The sequence below is a fragment of the Ambystoma mexicanum genome, chromosome 6p, assembly GCF_040938575.1.
Source record: "Ambystoma mexicanum isolate Mex_15411 chromosome 6p, UKY_AmexF1_1, whole genome shotgun sequence".
Lineage (NCBI taxonomy): Eukaryota > Metazoa > Chordata > Amphibia > Caudata > Ambystomatidae > Ambystoma > Ambystoma mexicanum.
The window spans coordinates 366,776,279-366,795,822 of record NC_090935.1 but is presented as its reverse complement, the minus strand read 5'-3'; the positions used below and the strand labels follow the sequence as shown (position 1 = coordinate 366,795,822).

The 19,544-nt window shown below is 50.6% G+C and overlaps 1 protein-coding gene across 6 annotated transcripts in view; it reads right to left on the bottom strand.

The window, feature by feature from the left end:
* NIPBL (NIPBL cohesin loading factor) overlaps positions 1 to 19,544 on the bottom strand; it is a 2,053,700-nt gene that overhangs the window by 332,159 nt on the left and 1,701,997 nt on the right. For all 6 annotated transcript variants that reach the window (XM_069627143.1, XM_069627142.1, XM_069627145.1 and 3 more), the window contains one exon: positions 474 to 664. In XM_069627143.1, coding sequence (XP_069483244.1) covers positions 474 to 664 — 191 coding nt within the window. The remainder of the gene's footprint in view (positions 1 to 473; positions 665 to 19,544) is intronic.

Sequence of the window (19,544 nt, the reverse complement as noted above, 5' to 3'; positions counted from 1 at the left end):
GGACAACAAAGACAGTTACTAGGTCACAGAACTTAAATACCATGTAGCCCCTTTGCTCCCGCTCAAAGCAACAGGGCAGCAATATGGTAAAAGAGCAACACTGCAGTGCACCCATAAAAAGTTTAAGAAATGCCACCAGCCTGTAACTAACATTGTCTGGGTGAGAAAATGTACACATGGGCAAAAACAAGCATATTTTAGTACTGCTGCCTTGGCAGCCTTTTGGGCTACTAAAGAATCACATAGAAAAAGAGTTAAAGTCTCCAGTGGGGTTCTGTATTAATTCAACAGAGAAAAATGTCAGGACACAAAAAAAGAAGTCTACAAAAGGTCCACAGGGCTTACCAAGTGGAAAGGGAGCCAAATGGCCGAACAATTGCTGAAGTAACACCCCATGGCCAGTAGGAGACACTTGTTTAGACAACAGAGGAACATTTAACCAAACTGTATCCTCCCCAATACAGATAACATACCTGAACAGGATGGATGAGTCCTTGGTTTAGAGTCAAAGCAATGACATTTAGTGCAAAATGGCGTACAGTTGACTGAGTATGGAAAAAGGCATCCAAAACTTGTTTGAGATAAAGTTGCATGATGGAACTACTCATCCCGGAGGTGATATCCCCCATTTCCTTAAGGTCTTCCTGCTTTGATAATTTTTTCCCTGTAATAAAAAATAAAAACATTGCACTATGAGCTTGAAACATGGGAGTCATACAATACAATATTTAGGGAGTACATAGATATCACGCCTATGAGCAGAAAAATACTTTCCGTGATGATCTTTCAGATAGTTGGTCATTCCTCCAAAAGATTGGTGTTGGTGAGCTGGGGCAAGAGGCACTAGGTCACATGAAGTAAGCCTCACCCAACTGTCAATCACTGCAAATCTTTTCATGACTTCTTGTTTTGCCACCCTTTTTCTGTACTTAAGCAGATCTCCAGCCTCTTTTCTTTTGCAATTGGTGAGCTGGTGCACGTGGATATAGGTCACGTGACCTAAAGCTCCTCCTGCTTAGCCCTGCCCCTTACTTCCCTTTCTTTTCTTAATGGTTAGATCAAAGAGTGACTCACATGGGTGTCTGAAACAAAGGCCAGACACAGAAAAGGGCAATTCCTATTTGGACATGTGGGGCAGACGAAGAAAAGGGAAATCCCTGTTTGGACCTTTTCAGATCAGACGGACCCAGGATCAGAACCCATGCTCCTCTAATATCAGTTAAGTGCCCTCGAATATGTGTTTCACCCCACTCTCTCAACAGCCCATTCCCACCATCACCACTCCTCGCCAACAACATCGCTCGCCAGCAACATCATTGATACAGCATCGCTGCAATCTCACCTACGTCACACAGACTTTCAGCATTCCATCATCCACCACTACACGAAAAGTGATTCTTGCCAATGTCTGCTCAGCAATCAATCCCTCAGCAGACATCGCCAACCTCATCACCACACAAGAATTGGAGGGCATCCTCATTATCGAGACCTGAATGTCATCCACGTCCTCCACCACCCATCTGCTCTTCCTAGGTAAGAACTGTAAGGAAGAAGTAGCTACGCAACTCCCCCAACACATCAGAGCCAACAAACTCTTTCAGGACTCTAGATGCAACACAGAAAAAGCTACCATCCAGGTGATTGACGATGCCCTTCCAATCCTCAATGATGGTGATATTTGCCTCCTGGTTTCTCCTTGACCTCTCAAAAGCATTCGACACATTAGACCACCAGACACTCAAGGACATTCTAAAACACTGCATTGGGATCAGCGAGATAGTTATCAGCTGGTTCAAATCCTACCTTGCTAACCGCCAGCAGGTTGTCCAAATGAATTCCTCCAGACCACCAACTCTAACCATCACCTCTGGTGTCTCGCAAGGATCTTTAATCTTTAGATGGAACCGCTGGCTTCACAGAACACACACCTCCACCAATATATAGAGGACATGCAGCTCTCGTTCAGGATATCCTGCATCATAGACATCGACAAGTTCAAGGCCTGCCTCACAATGATCCATGCTTGAATGTCCAGTGCATACCAGATGCTCAATTCCTCCAATGCTTAATTCCTACTGCTAACCAACAACCACCAAACACACCCAGACAGCCAGACCTAGCTCTCTGCTATGAACCTCAAGCACTTCATACTCCAGCAGGGCACCTACACCAAGTCTCGTGGGTCCGACCTAAATTGACACCTCTCCTTCAAACAGCACATCACCAGGAAGACAGAGCTTGGTGCCAACTTTCTCTCTTGCAGAAAATAAAGCCCTTCATCCCAGAAAACAACTTCAGATCTGCTATCCAACCTCCTCCCACCTCTATGGTGGCAATATCCCTTTGGAAGACTTTCCGGCAATGACCCTGAAACCACGAGAAGTGCCCTCCGTGCTATAGCACAATAAATCGAATGTCTTCACAAATTCAACCACATTACCCCGACATTTATCGAACTATCTTCAAATCCATCTGCATCATCTAGAAGGCTGACGGCCTGAAGTACCCAATTGGCACATCACTGAGAAATTCAGCATCTCTGGAGGCCTACTAGCCACCAGAAGTAAGGGCATGTGCAGACCTGAACTCCACCGTTGCAGGAAGAAAAGAGCCAGAAGAAATGACTAACTTCTTCCCCTTCAACACCATACTCTCCCACTCATTACATTTCAGGAAGGAGCTCAGACCCTCCTCTTCAAGGAATGGCTAGGTTCACACACCCTCCACTCCCCACCTATTATGAGACTGGGTGATCTGCCCACAGTTTCCTCTCCAGGTTGCTTGTAGATTTCTTGCTGCCAAATTGCCTGCCCTCCCCTACACACATTTGCTCTCCTCGCCCTTGTATCTCTGCTTCCAGCATTGTATTATTCCACTCTTGATTTGTAAAGTGCTCCTTTGCTGCCTGAAGTTAGGCCCATGCACAGGAAATACCATTATTAAGAATAGATTCAGCATATAAGAAATAGCCTCCAAGGAAACTTTCAACCACCATAGGGCGCACTGCTGCTCCACCCATGAATCAGTATTGGGCGTATTGTGTCGTATATATGAAGCCAGCTACACACCATTAACTCAAATCGCACCAACCTTCCCTGTACTGAGAGGCTGACCTGAACTGTCTACCTGTGATCATTCAGGGGTAGGCAGGTAGACAGACAGGAGGGAACAAAGGACTAAGTCACCAGAACATTACTGAAAGTAATTTTTCTTTGAATGAATTCCTCCAGCCAACAGATTCTGTACATCAGGTGACCGATACATCAGAAGTACTCCTAGGGCATCCACAGCCCAGGGCGTCCCAATTAAAGGGTGATCTTCTAAGGGCATGGTTGTTCCCATTTGCCCCATGTCCACCCTCCACCCTTGCTGTTGCCCTAACTACTGATGTTGCTATATTTCACATCGAACATGTCTCCCCCTATGTTATGCATATTGCTTTGTTATCAATTTCTATATTATCTTCTCATGGCTTACAACATCCTGGTGAATACATCTTGTCATTCATCTTTTCCCCACCAAGCTTGGTCGCGCCATATTCCTGTGATCTTATTTCCCCCCTTTTTTGTTACATCCCCACTCTCCAATCTCTAACGATATCTGGAATGCCAGACCCATCTGTAATAAGTCTCATTCCACTCTCGATCCGTTTCAGCGCTTCAACTTCATTTTCTCTGTCTTACTGGAACTTGGATTTCCACATCTAACAGTACAACTCCTGCCTCCCATTTCTCTTCTAACTCCAATTTAAGCAGAGGGGTAGGCATTCTTTCTCACTCTTCCTTGTTACAGGCTCAGTCTGGCTCTTTTCCTTTTTCATTCTTTGAATATAATTTCTCGTCTTTTTCTAAGCCACTTGCCATTTCCTTTCTAATTATCATCCACCTGGTCCACTTCTTTCCTTTATTTCTGATTGTGATATTCTCCCCTCTACTGTTTTGCCTTCATGCCCCCCTCTCCCTTTTCTACTTGCGATTTCAGCCTGTATCTGCACTCTAATCATTCCTCATCTGCTTCTCCCCCCCTTCTAGATTCTTATCTATCTGCCCTCGACTGTCTTCAATCTCATTCCTTGGGATACTTTCTTGATCTCATTGGTTTCTTCTATACCCTGTAATGCTGCAGTTTCTTCCCATCCTATCTATTCGTCTGATCATATCCTTCTGTCCTTTACCTTTTTTTTATTACTTCTCACCCTCCTTTGCCCCTTCTTCTAACTGATTACTTCATGATCTTCGTTCCTTTGACTCTTCAACCTCACTCATTCTTAATGTTATCTGCTAACTCTGCACTTACTTCACTTAAATTTGCTCTTACATCAACCTTGGACTCACTTTACCCTGCCCATCCATTTACCTAAACCACCATGTTCTTGGCTTACAGCCCCTCTTGCTCTTCTCTTCGGAAACTTGAGCGCTGTGGGAAAAAGTCTCAATCCCTTAAGGATCTCGAAACACTCATCTGCACATTCTTATGACTCCCTTCTTCTTTCTGACAAAAACCAATACTTCCCTTTACTGACCATATCTTTATCTCATCACCCACGTCGTCATCAGCTTCTTAATAGTATTCTTTCTTCTAACTCGCTTGATCCTTCTCATTCTTCCTCACTTCGCGCTACTGATCTTTTGCTGATTACTTCACCACTAAAGTTGCTAATCTTCGTGCTACCTTCTCTTCTCAATCTTTGTCCCTCCTCTTCCTTACCTTCTTTTTCTGTATGCTGGCCTCTTTCTGATACTGCCCATTTCCTTGCTCCCGTCCATCCTACTGCATCTCCATCGAACCCGAACCCATCTAAGCTGGTTCCTCTGGTTTATCTTCATATTCTTTCCCATCTTATCAACCTTTCTCTCTCTTCCTCAGTTTCCTGACTCAAGCATGATACTGTCATTCCTGTACTAAAAAAACCTTTGCTTGATCCCTCTCTTCCCACATATTTTTGGCCTTTTTTCTTTCTAAGCTCTCGGAGCGCACAGTCTACTCTCAAATACAGTCTTATCTTCATTCCCATCCACCGCCTCCAATCTGGCTTTAGGCCTGCCCTCTCCACTGAAACGGCTCTCTAGCATGTTTCGGATTTCATTCTTTCTGCACAACAAAATAAACATTCTTCTATTTTAATTCTACCCAATCTTTCAGAAGCCTTTGATACTGAGGATCACCCTACTTTACTATCTGCCCACTCTCTGGGCATTTTTGGCTCTTCTCTTGCTTCGTTTAAATCCTATCTTTCTGGGCGTTCCTACACCATACCTTGGGCCGGCCAACTCTCGCCTCCTCATCCACTTCTCTATGCTGTTCCTTTTGTTTTCATTGTACACTATCCCCTCGTATTTCTTTGTTCAACCTTTCCTGTAACTGTTATTCTCAAATAATTTTCTCTTTTTCCGAGTATTCTGACTCACTTTACTCATGTCTCTGCCTGTCTCGCTTACGTCCAGTCCTGGATGGATTCTCTTTTCTTGCACCTTAATTCATCTAAAACCGAAGTACTCTTTTTTTTTCCTCGTTTCTGCCACCCCCCCACCCCACCTTCCATGCTTTCTTTTTCCTCATCTGCCCAGAATCTTGGGGTCCTCCTTGATTCCTCCCTTCCTTCATCTAATTTCTCTCAAGGCGCGTAATTGTTATTTTCTTCTTCTGTCATGCTCGTCCTTTTCTTTCGTTTCATGCCACTAAACGTCATGTTTGTGTCTTAATCTTTTCACGTATAAGACTGCTCTCCATGTGCTTCGCGCTTTCGCTCCTATTCTCTTCTTGCTCTCTCTCACTGGAACTCGCTCCCTCTTATTATTCGTTCTTCCCCCACTTATCCCTTTCTTATTCATCTGAAGGCTCGTTTCCTGTCCTCTCTGTGCCTCACGATCAATTTATGTTTCCCGCCACCACCTTCAGTGATTTTTGTACTGTTTTTCTTTTTGCTTGTAAAAATGCCACTTTTGTAAAAGCGTGGTATAAATTCAATAAAATACAAACCAAAGCCTAAACCAGAAAAAGAAAGCTACTCACCATAGTGTCTACTGTAGAACTAGTCCATAATCCCCTTTCCTCCATACTGTAAGGGAGTCTCTCACTAGGGACGGGAAGGGAAACCGAAGCTTTTTTCACCAGAAAAAAATGTCTTTCCCTTTAAATTAAATGTGTGCCGTAGGCGCGGCCCTGGGAGCATGTGCTCCCCTGACTCGCCCACCAGTGCCACTCTTCATTCCCCTTTGCCGCACCAACAATATAAGGATAGCCTAATGACACTGATGTTACAGGGGAGGATGGTGGGACGTATTGAGGAAAGGGGACTAGGAGTAAATTAGTCACTACGGTGAGCAACGTATGATTACTCCTACGTCCCCATCCCATTTCCTTCTCATCAAACTGAATGGGCTATTACAACTGAATGCAGCCCCGGGGAAGAGTTGCACCTCAAAGAAAATAAGTTCTTCCAAACTGCCTGGCCAAATGCGTCCAAACTGGCGCTGGCATCCAAGCAGTAGTGTTTACAAAAGGCCGATGGTGAAGCCCAAGTAGCCGCCTTGCTGATCATCTGCCATGGAAAATATCTTTGGAAAGACACAGCCGTGGCCTTGGCTTTGATGGCGTGGGCATGTAGGTTTGCTGGCAAAGGCTTGTGCTGCCCTCATATGCCTCCTTAGTGATCATAACCATCCACCTTGCTATGGAAGCCTTGGAGGCCACAGGGTCTGGTTTTGAGCTGCCAAAAGTGATGAACAAGGCATCCGATTTACAGAAGCTCTTTGTCCAGTACAGATAAAATCTTAGAGCATGCCTGACATCCAGACAGTGCAATACCTTTTGCGCCTCATCCGTTGGGTCTGCAAAGAATGTTGGGTGTACCATCTCCTCGTTAAGGTGAAAGGAAGAAACAACCTTAGGGAGAAAGGTTGGGTGCATCCTAAGCACCACCATTTTTTTGGCATTTTTAAAGCACTCACACAGCCCGGGGGCATCAAGGCGCTGTTACAGGAATATGACTTAGTTGTTACCCAGAGGTTTCTAAGTGCAGACTCAGGGATCGGACCTGTGTTGCTTCATTGTGTCTTGTTTCCAAGGGCGAGCACGTTGCTGCTGAACTATCCGACCGGGACCACGCCACGGTGAAATGTGATATAGGGCTCTGAAGCCACCAGAGCCTGAATTTCGCTGATCCGGCGTGCTGACATAAGGACAACCAGCAGGGCCGTCTTCATGGTAACCAGTCTGTGTCTGCTAACGCCATGGGTTCAAAGGGTTTGTGTGCCGGGGCGCCCAACACCACATGAGGTTCCCAGAACGGATGTGGATGTTTGACAGGTTGGTATATTCTGTTCAGGCCCGCCAAGTGCTTTTAACCACCAGAATGGAAGAGAAGATGTCTCTGGAATTCTTGTAGGCCCCTACCGCCGCCAGTTATGTACGGCAGGTGTTTACCTACACACCAGAATGAGCCATATGTGCAGAGAAGAAGAGCACATCATCCAGTGAGCACGTGAGCAGATCAATTTTGTTGGTCTTGGCCCAGTGGCAGAAGCTGGTCTACTTGCTCCTGTATTGACTCCTGGTGGAGTCTATTCTTGCCACTTGTATGATAGCCAAGTTGTCCTGTGACAGATGTAGATGCTTCAGGGTGACCTGTTCAGGCACCAAGCTGCCAAGGCTAACTTTTGCGGAGCGGGGTGGACCACTATGCCCCCCTGCTGGGAGAGTAAGTGGGCTGGAACCAGCAGGAGGTATACTGGAGGTTGGTCCGACAGTCATAGTAACTCCACGAACCAAGGTCTTGCCAGTCGCCATTGCACCAGAATGAGTCGAATCGTTCACGACTCTGTGACCTTGCAAATTATCCTGTGAATCAGCGGGAGGAAATGCGTATACATTCATGCCGCTCCACGGCATCTGCAACGTGTCCCACAGAGATCCCTTGCCTTGTCCCAGACAGGAAATAAACTGAGGGCACCTCCTGTTGCTCATGGTGGTGAATAGGTCTACCTGGGGTTGGCACCACCGGTCGAAGATCTGCCTCTGAACCGCTTCGTTTTACTGCCACACATAGTTGTCGATCCCCAGCCTGCTGATCCTGTCTGCCTCCAGGTTGGACCCCACCGCGCTGCCCCAGCAGGAGGCCTGCTGATAAGTAAATGCTGTTTGAAAGTGCCCACTCACAAATGTCGATGGCTAGCCGGCAGAGCGGGGGGGGACCTGGTACCTCCCCGCTTGTTGATGTAATACATTTACGTGGAACTGTCTGTCTGGATGCTGACAGACTTGCTGTTGACTAAGGGGAAGAATGCATGGAGTGCAAGCCAGATGGCAATCAACTCTAGCCAGTTGATGTGTTCCAGCTCTGTCGTGAACATACTCCATGGGCACTGTTGTCTCGTATAGCTCCCCATTCCTCTAGGGACAAGTCTGTGCTAATGGTGATCTCAGGGGAAGGCTGCCTGAACGGTCTGCCATCTAATAGGTTGGTCTCTGCACTCCGCCACTCCAAGTCCGGGTGTAGGTGCTGTGGTATGGTATGGTGATTAGAGCTGCTTGGGAGCCCATCTACTGGTCCCAACAGGCTGAGAAATGCAGATGCAGCCTCCCCATTTTTAGTCTTGTATGCGGCACAGCCGGGAGGCAAGCCGCCATTATTCCAAGCAGCTTCTGGTACCACTATGCCGAGGTCGCTGGTCTGTTGAGAAAAAGCCTGGTGGCCTTCCTGATAGCTGTGATCTTGTCTGCCGAGGGAAAGATTCTCTCCACCCTCGTATCCCAAATTAGCCCCAGGAATGTTAAGGGCTGAGTGGGGAGTAACTGACATTGCGGTTGATAGAGAACCCCAGATCGTATTGCATGGGCACAAGTGCTGCAGCTGTGCGCTGTACAGCCCCGGGAGATTCGGCTTGGACTAGCCAGTTGTCGAGGTATGGCTAAAGGCGGTAGCCCTCTGCCCTGAGCAGGGCTGCTACCAAGTTCATTAATCTTGTAAAGACCCTCTGGCTAAATTGAGACCGACTTTGTAAAGAAAATGAAAGCCCATGATCCTGAACCAGAAAGGAACGATGGGGCTCCCAAATCGGGATTTGCAGGTAAGCATCCTTCAGTTCCAGGGAGCACATCCAGTCTCCTCCACACAGTCTCTGCGATGAGTGCTGGAGTAACCTTCTTGAACTTTAGAAGGGGCAGGGAAAGGTTAAAGGAAGAGCAGTCTAGAACAACTCTCAGGACAGCCTGTTTTTTTTTGTTGAATGGTGAATATCTGGGAGTAGAGGCCCATGCCTCGCTGTGAAACTGGAACCTCCTCCACCGCCTGACTCGCGATAAGCGAGCGGATTTCCGCCAAAGGAGTTGCCATACCCATCTGTGGGAGTGGAGGGGAGGAAAGAGAAGAACAAGTAACGTTCTTTCGATGGGATGGTCCGACGACGTATTCCATATCCATGACATGTAATCACCATAGCTGTGCTGCTTTGGAAAATCTTCGGCGTCTGCGTCCTGCGTCGATGACGTTGATACGCCGCCCTCTAGGACCTCCTCTGACAGCCGACGTCACTGGATGTTATAAGTAGGACGCACGACGCCCATAGCCTCAGTTGTAGTTTTTTCCCAGAACGTGTGGCACCAGTCTTCTGCCAGTCTGACACACAAAGCCTTGCGGAAACGTAAGCTGCAATCGCATAAGAAATTCTGTAGCGGGGAAGGCAGGGAGGGAGCGATATGGAATACGTCAGACTATCCCATGGAAAGAACTTACCAGGTAAGAGAGTAACTTGTTCTTTGAGAGGATTGGGTCCTCCGGCGTATTCCATATCTATGGGACTCCCAAAGCAGTACCAATGCAAGGAGGTAGGAAAAGAATTGAGAAAACAGAAATTTAGAATGCCCAATCAAATTGCGGAGTAAAGGACCGCCTTGCCAAAGGCCAGATCCTGCCCACGGATGGAATCGAGGGAGTAGTGACGTACAAAAGTATGTACCGAAGCCCAGGTGGCTGCATCACAGATGTTACAAATAGGAACACCCCTCTGTAGGGCAGTAGAGGCAGCCATAGCCCTGGTAGAATGGGCCCGAAAGCCGACCGGTGGGTCCTTACCCGCCAAGCGGTAACACTCAGAGATAGCCAAAATAATCCAGCGAGACAAAGTCTGTTTCGTCACAGCTTGTCCCAAACACTTTCCAGCGTAACCAATGAAGAGTTGATTGTCCACTCTGACCCGGGACATGCGTGAAATATAAAAGCTTAACGCTCTCCTAGGATCAAGCGATGGAGCCTCTCCTCTTCCTTACCAGGATGTGGAGGAGGATAAAACACCAGAAGAACAACCTTCTGGCCTAAATGAAATTCCGACACCACCTTCGGAAGAAAGGAAGGATGAACTCTAAGGACAACCCAGTCCTTCTGAAACACAGTGAAGGGTGGCTTAACTGAAAGTGCCTGTATATTACTCATTCTGCGAGCGGAAGTGACCGCAACCAAAAATACAGTTTTAAGAGTTAACAGTCTCAAAGGGCATGAAAGCAAAGGCTCAAACGGAGCACCCATCAGAAACTTGAGAACAAGGTTCAAATCCCAACCGGGCACCTGGAAAGGTGACGGAGGGAACACATTAGTGAGCCCTTTCAGAAACTGAGAAATGAAAGGAATTTTAAAATAGGAACACTCTTCAGACGAGCGCTTAAATATGGACAGCGCCGCCAGGTAACCTTTAACGGTACCCACTTGCAAGCCCCTGTGGGCCAAAGAAAGCAAAAAAGACAGAACCATGGGAATGTCACATGCAAAAGGATCCACATTCTTAACCTTGCACCAGTCGCAGAACTTACGCCAACGGTACAGGGACTTTGTTGCGGGCCGTCTGGCCGAGAGCAACACCTCCATCACGTCTTCAGGGAGGTCCCAATCCTTATACCTCAACCTTTCAGAAACCAAGCGTGAAGGTTGAGGGTTCTGACTTCTGGATGAAGAACCTGACCCCCCTCCCGTGAGAGCAGATCATCTCGATAGGGAACACGACGTGGAGGGCAGATGGACAAGTCGAGGAGGTCCGGGTACCACGGTCTCTGGGCCCACGCCGGAGCAATGAGGATCATCCGGGAACCGAACCTCCGCAGTACTTGCGGGATGACGGGGACTGGAGGAAACGCATACAGCAATGAGAATGACCACTCCAACACAAACGCATCTCCTAAGGCTCCTTTTGGAGGAAATTCCCGCGAGCAGAACCTCTCGCACTTCCGGTTGACACTGGAGGCGAAGAGATCCACTTGAGGGGTCCCCCCAAAGGGCGAAGATCTCCAGGAGAATCTCCTGAGCCAACTCCCACTCGTGGGAGATCGCGCTCTGCCTGCTCAGAGCGTCCGCCGGCTCGTTTTAGTCTCCAGCCAGATGAACTGCCGAGATCGAAATTTCCTGCTGGATTGCCCAGAACCAGAGCTGCATCGCCTCCATGCACGGAGGAAGTGACCCTGCACCCCCTTTTTGTTGAGGTAGTGCGTGGCCGCCGTGTTGTCGGTCAGGATCAGGACTTTCTTCCCTCGCATAGTCGGCAGAAAAGCCTTCAGGGATAGCCTGACGGCCCTCAGCTCCAACAGATTGATATGGAGACTGGACTCCGACGGAGACCAACGACCGCTGACTCAACTCGTTCGCATGAGCTCCCCATCCTGTGAGGGATGCGTCCGTCACGATCGTCACCTCCGGCCAGGGTAGCCAAAATGGAGCCCCCTTCATCTGATTGTCTTCGATGGCCCACCACAGAAGGTTCTGGGCGACCGAGGACGGCACCTGAACAGGGTCCGACATCCTGCCGGAGGACTGAGACCACTGGAACTTGAGTGCCGATTGCAAAGATCTCATCCGCAACCTGGCCTCTGGCACCAGAAGAATGCAGGATGCCATGAGGTTGAGCAATCTCAAGAACTCGAACGCTGGGAGACTCTGGGCAAGTTGAAACTTGTGTACCATCTGCTGAATGTGATGAGCCCTCACCTGGGGAGGAAAACACTGCCCCAGGGACGTGTCGACCACTGCTCCTATGTACTGTAGCCTCTGAGTTGGTGTCAAATGGGACTTCTTTAAGTTGAGGGAGAAGCCCATCTTGTGGAGGGAGTGGCAGGTGACTGACAGACGATCCAGGACTTGCTCGGGGGAGAGTGCGCCCTGATCAATAAAGCGTCTAGGTAGGGGTAGACGTGAATCCCCCCTTTCCTGAGGTGCGCTGCCACCATTACCATGAGCTTGGTGAAGACCCTCAGGGCGGAGGTCAATCCCAACGGCAGGACCCGAAACTGAAAGTGCGAGTCGCAAACTGTGAACCTCAGGTACTTCTTGTGCTTTGGATTTTATCGGCACATGAAAATAAGCGTCCTTGAGGTCGAGAGACACCAACCAGTCCTGAAGTTGAAGGGCCTGGAGGACTTGAGTAACCATCTTGAACATGTCCTTCCTGAGGAGTTTGTTCAAACCGCGCAAGTCCATGATGGGTCTCAAGCCCGTCTTTCTTGGAAATCAAAAAATAAGGGTAATACCATCCCTTGTTCCTCTCCGCTACAGGCACCAGTTCTATGGCGCCTTTCTCCAGCAGGGATTGAAATTCCTGTGCAAGGAGCGGATCAGGACTCTTCAAAGAGAGATTCCCCAGTGGATTGTCTTGAGGCCTCTGCCGGAAAGGAAGACAGTAGCCATGGATTATGATAGCCAGAACCCACACATCTGAAGTAATGGCGCGCCACTCTACAAGATGCTGCGCCAGCCTTCACCCAACCGGCGAGCCATGGGACATGGCCTCATGACTGAGCTGAAGCGGCTGCGGCATTGCCTGAGGGCAAAGAGGCAACAGCCCGAGCGGCCTTGGCATCTCGAGTACCTTGTTTTCCACCTCTGGCACTCCTACGGTGGCCCCTTTGACTGGCAGCTTCTCTCGCTTTACCAAAGGATGAATAGTAACGAAAGGAACCTCCCCTCCATTGCTGTCCCCTAGGACGAAAAGGCGGAGGTTGGCGAACTACAGCCACCAACGACTTCGCTGCAGCTTTTGAGGTCTGCAACCTCTCAAGGCTCTCGTCAGCCTTGCTGCCAAAAAGATGTTCCCCGTCAAAGGGCATGTTGAGGAGCCAGGCCTGCACATCAGGAGCAAACCCCGATTTTCGCAAACACGCAAACCTGCGTATTACGGTGCTCGCCGTCATGGACCGGCTGACGCAATCTGCCATGTCCAACCCCGACTGAACGGCCTCACACATGGCATCCTTGCCATCCTGAACCATGGCAAGGAAACCATCCCGTTCTTCCCCTTCGGGAATATGTTCAGCCGCTAAGGAAAAACAGTTCCACAGAGTGTGCGTGAAACGAGTCAAGGCACAAAAGAAGTTGGCCGCCTGAAGCGCCATACCCCCTGAAGAAAATACTTTCTTCGCCCATCCGTCAAAATGCTTGTCGTCCCTATCAGGAGGGATGGTAGCGACGCCTGCTGTGCCGGGCCCGTAGCCGCCTGCACCACCAAACTCTCTGGAGTGGGGTGCTTGGTCAAGTAGCAGATGCCACTACTGGCTGGGCGGTATCGCAGCAAAGACTTGCCCACTGCTGGGAGACTCTCCGGAGCAGTCCAAGCCGCCGCCGCCACCCTCCTCTGTAGAGCCATATGGAATGGCAGTACCGGGTCAGTTGGTGGACCTTGGTCGAGGATATCCGTAAGGTCATCCTGAAGAAAATCCCCTGGGGGATCAGACCATCCCAAGTAATCGGTGACCCTGGACATAAGGCGCCGGTACGAGTCATCATCAGAGCCCTCATCCACCTCTGAAATAAAATCAAGATGGCGGTAAGAAGGCACAGAATGTGGAACAAAGCCATGCTTGACCTTGCCAGAGCCTTTCTAGGGGGTTCCCCCGTGCCACGGGGTACCTCCGACACCACAGTCTCGAAAGGCGTCGAGTGAATCGACGTCGAGCGTGGCGCCGACAGCATTGACGGTTTCGACACAGGCCCCCGAGGGCAGAGCCCCGAGCACGTCCTTCGACAGCCTGGGCGCCGATGGCGTCGACGACTTCTTTTGAGGCGCAGCCTCGAGAGAGTCCGTCGACGACCTCAGCGCCACCTGCGCCGACGTCTTCCTCGAAGACACCACAGGTGCACACCGTCTCGAGCTCGTCGAGGACCGGGACCTGGAACGGGCATGACGAGAACGATTCCCCTTGTCCGAGCGGGACATCTCCCGCGAATCGTGCCTACAACCCGAGCCCGAAGGCGTGCAAGCGGTGTCTCTCGACCGATCACGACCGACCCTACTTGGAGGCGGGGACGGACCAGTGCCCTGCGAATCAAGAATCACTAACATTTTCTTCCCGAAGGAAGCCCCATTCCTTCGGCGTCGCATGCTTGGTGGGATAAGCGACCCGCCGACGGGCGGACTCATTGGATGAGGACGAGGAAGGCGACCGATGACGGCGCTTCCGGGAGTGCCTCGAAGATGCAGAGGAGCGGCGGGACCGACTCCGGGACCGAGACCCACTGGCCTTCCGACGACGATGCGGAGAGTCGCCCCTCGAATCTTCCGTCGAAAGCCCCGCAGACCTCGACTTCCGTGGCTTGGACACCTTAACTACCGACAACAACTTCTTGCGCTCCCGCAAGGCGTTGGACGTGAGGGGCTGGCAGTCGACACAGTTATCCGTGTCATGGGCCTCCCCGAGGCACCAGAGGCAGGCGTCGTGCGAGTCCGTCACCGACATCTTGGACCCACAGTTCCCGCACTTCTTAAAGGCCGGACGCGGGGTGGAAGACGAGGTAGACATCTTCACGAAGAAATTCTTCACAATACGAACAGGTTCGAAGAACTGAGAAAGAACAGAAACTCCAAAGAGTCGAGGCGCGCCGAGATCTCGCAAGCGAACACGTTCGTGGAAAAAACGGAACTGAGGCTACGGGCGTCGTGCGTCCTACTTATAACATTCAGTGACGTCAGCCGTCGGAGGAGGTCCACGAGGGCGGCGTATCGACGTCATCGAAACAGGAGCCGAAGATTTTCCGAAGCAGCACAGCTGTGGTGATTACATGTCATAGATATGGAATACGTCGGAGGACCCAATCCCCTCAAAATGGAGGAATTGGCAGGCGGAAGGCTGTGGAAACTACTCAGAGGATACATGGGTTCGTGAACCCTGCCCGCCAGGAGTGGATGTGAAGGGCAAGCCCCCCACCAGAGACTTATGGATCTGGATTGCATGGTCACAGTTTATTACCCTCCGAGGCTGGTGCCTGGGAGGGTGACTGGAAAAACACCTTGTGGGAGGATTTGTGCTGCTTGCGCCTCTGCTGCCTAGGAGACCGTTCAGGCTGTCTAGCGTGTCGTTCCTGAAAACCCCTGAAGCCACCGAAGGATCTGGTCTTTCCGAGCATTGGTGACTATGGCTATAGGCCTTGGGTGCCAATTTTGTAAGGACTCACAAGGACTTTGCTGTTTGTTGAGCTATTTTTCTTCTCATCAAGTTCCTCGTCCGTGGTCGAATGAAACAAGCCCACCCTCGACCCTCCTCAAACAGCAGGTCGAGAATGCGCTCCTGCACATCAGGGTTAAACTTGGTCGCCTTAAGCCAAGCGGTCCACCTCAAATAAGTGGCGATACAGATGGCTCTACCCACGGTGTCGATGAGCGCCACAGTAGACATGCTATCCCGGCCCACAGTTTTGGCTTCTGTGAATCCAGCCTTGAAACGCGCCTATTTAGGCACGGGGAGCTCTGGGAGGAAGTCTGCAATCTCCCTCCAAAGCTTTTGATTTCTGCAGCCAACATTGCATCAGCGTTGGCTTGGCGCAGGAGGAGCGTGGCATTAGAGTAAATATTTTTGCTGTAGGACTGCAACAGCTTTTCCTCCTTCCCTAGGAGTGCTGAGGTGGGTGCAAATTAAGAAGACTGCGGGAGGCTGCAGCTATGACAGAGGAACGCGGCGGAGGGTGTACCAACAGTATAAGTGAGTCCCCCTCCGTCTGCCTATACTTAGCATACAGGCGTTTATTGGTAGGATACGTGTAGTGAGGCTTTACCCATCCCTTCTTGGCCAGGGATTCTACATCCTTTTGCAGAGGGATGGCAGTCCTTGAGGTAGGACAGATTGTCAGCACCTCAGCCAGGACCCCCGCCTCAGGTTGTTGAATTTGTGCCCAGGTATTCTGCCACACCCGCCAGCCTCTCATGGAAAGCATTAGCAGACGAGAGGGTATCCTGATCCTCATCACCTGCTGTGTCCTGCAGTTCAGGAGCTGTCGGGTGAGTGCTGGGTGCAGGCAGCTGTGGCGTGCTGACTGGCCATGCTGGGGGTTGCGCCGGGGGTTGTGGCAGAGGCGGAGCCACCGTGACTTGTGTGAGCATGTGAACTAAGGGCTGAACCGGCACTGTGGTCTGGACCACGGTCAGAGCCTGCAGTGGTACCGGAGGGAGCATGTCTTGATGACCGCCCCTCACCCCCCGAAGGATGGTGCCCATCTGCAGTGTTTCATGAGGATAAGGAACTTTTCAAATAACCTATCCTTGCATGCAGGTGAAGGGCCTGGGAGTGTAGGAACCAGGCCCTGTGGCTGCTGAGGTCTTGCCGGTCGTTGTGACACCAAGCTGGGGGGCTGCGCCGCCCCTGTGATGATGTGGTCAGGTATTATGTGGACTAGGTAACTGGAGTTGTCCAGCCCCATCTAGACGTGCGCTCCCATACCTGCTCTCCATAAGGAGACGGCTCCGGATGAGCCGCCATCTTATATGGCCTAGTGGCCATTTTGTCCTGCCTTGCGCCATGTGCCTGCTGCGTGATGTCCGATGAGCTGGGCCCAGTCTCCACCTGCATGCTTAAAAGCCAAAGTTCAGAGCTTCCCTGCACCTCAGGTAGAGGTCTGGGTGGCGGAGTGCCCTTGGCTATTGTGCCGGTAGTGCAACTGCTGCGTACAGGCACCCCCTTAGGCAAGAGCCCGGTGTTAGAGCAAAGCCCCTTGAGGAGGTCCCCGGTACAAGAGCCTTGCGGCCCCTCAGAGGTGAAAACGGGAAGATCTTTCGACCCCCTTTAGCCTGTTGGGCGGTAACTCTAGGAGCCTCGGCCCCCTTGCTGGTCTAAGGACCTGGAAGGCCACTCCCGCTTTGGCACTTCCTTGGGAAGGTGTCGCCCTTGTGGGTTGCAGAGGAAAACAGGGCACATACCTTGGTCTGGTCTTCATCCTCGCTGTGTCTTGATTTCCTCTTTAGGTGATATCTCGAACAGCTCCCCCCACCTAGCCAAACTATTCTTTAGAGCTTGCGGGGTCAATGCGTCGCAAGCAGAACAGACATCACAGCTGTGGTCAGGGCCAAGGCACCGGAGACTGAGCAGTGGGGATCCGACGTGGGGAAGGAAACCTTGCAGGCCGGACACCTGCTGAAACCCGCCGTCGTCATGTGCCGGGGAGGAGTGTGGCACCAGAGGACAGACCATTATCTCTGACAATTTCTATAAGAAAAAAGGAGAAAAGATAATCTTCCAGGGAAGAGCGCGTGGAATTACAAGGCCGGAGGCCTAACCCAGGAGTGCTGGTGAAAGCGGCCTGTTCCCGTTGATGCAGAAAAGAGGACTGAGGAGTAGAGATGGTGGGCGGAGTCAGGAGAGGGCATGCTCCCAGGGCAACACCCTCACGTGCATCTACATTTAAAGGGGAAGACCATTTTTTTCTGGTGAAAAAGGTTCCATTTCCTGTCCCTAGCGAGGGACGCCCGTACAGTATTGTCATGATGCCTACCCCCGGGCATCCGGATCGTGTCCATCAGCCCCGGGAGCAGGCATTCAGATTCTCATTAAAACCCCAACACCCCCGGCTGGGGGCTGTTTGGATTCAGTCCTGGCGCCTTAGGCGCCAAGCTCATAGACTTTACTCACCTTATGCGGACCATGCTGCAAATGAGTCCAAGCCAACGTGAGGCCTGGATGGGACTATTTTATTACAGGGACTATTTTTCACTCGGGTGTGGTTCTGGGGAACTTCTTACCTGGGACTACTTTGCAGGCTATTTAAACCACGCCTGAACAGCAGCCCATGCTTTGCGTTATTCTGCATCCAGCAGCGTGACGCTCACCGTGTCTGCAAGTCAGCATCCAGTCTTCAGCCACGCCCGCCTCGAATCCGGAGCTCCTAGCCAAAAGGAAAAGAAAGGAGAAGAGGTTAGATCACGGACATTATTTGATTCCCTACCTGATTCCGGACCCAGCACATCTCTGAGCCTGGAAAGGACATTATTTCAGCACGAGTCGCTTCGCCAGCAGCAGCGTCGCGTTATACTCACCAGTCCACCGCATCTTTCGACTCGGCACTGCCTCCATCATTTTCTTCATCGAAATCCAGCACCTGGGGGAAAAACAAAAGGAATAACAAGGTGAGCCGAGAAAACCGACAAAGACAATCTCTTTGCCACCATAGGCTTACCTGCTTTACCACCGGAGGTATTATTCTTTAATTCACCGCATCTTCCTATGCCGCACCTATAAAGGGAGAGAAAACAGCAAGTTAAACTCATGCAACTTTTACCGGACAGTGTTTGGTAATACAGACTCTTACCTGAACGCCATCAGCTGCCTCCAGGCAATATTCTTTTGGACCAAGCTGCAACCTAATGAGGGAATGCAACAAGAGTGAACATCGGACATATTGAACTCTTTGAACTTTATAGACACCGGAGTTAATATTCCTCCAGAACTCCTCCAGTACCTTCAACCCAGTGAAGTAACTGGTATCTACGCACCCCTGCATGCCATGCAGGATGGAGAGCTCATCATTTAAAAACATAAGGTGAGATTACCAAAAGGGGATATCAGAGGTGATTAGTGGGGAGAACGAGAACTGTTCACTAACCATCACTAAAGTCCACGGGTGGCTAAATCCCTTTCTCCACTTGCAGAAGAATACTTCTACGAGTCCAGCAGACAAGATTAGGCGGGCCAGTCCAGACTGTCATCTCTTCACTACGCATCACGTTGGTGGAGACCGCAGCTGTCCGGGTCCGATCGACGCCCCTGTGGGAACCAGGTGAGCGTAACAAGTATGGAGGGGACGGGACGTAGGGGCACGTGGTGAATGGCTCTCAAGAAGACAACGCCTGCAGCTCACTAACCCTGCGCACAGAGGTGAGAGCCAATAATAAACCAGTGTTTAGTGTCACCAAACAAATCTCCACAAAAGCCATTGGCTCAAAAGGTCTATGCATCCGTGGAAAAAGCCTAGACAAACCCTTAAGGTTCACCAGGTTGGATGCAGAAAACACATTTATGGGAGTTCTTGTAAGCCCTGATGGCCGCCAAATATGTGCAGCAAGTATCCACATGGACTCCAGAATGAGTCAGGTGTGCCGCAAAAGCCAGTACATCATCCAGAGGACAGATGACTGGGTCCAGCCTCTTGTCGATTTGCTCTTATAGTGGGACAGAATCGAGGGCCTGCTGAATGATGTCCCAGTTGACTGAAAATTAAGTGTGCTGAAGCCTCTGCTGATCAGGAACCAGTCTGCCAGGGGCAGTTTGGCTGGGTCCGGATGTACCACTGCCCCGCCCTGCTGTGTCAG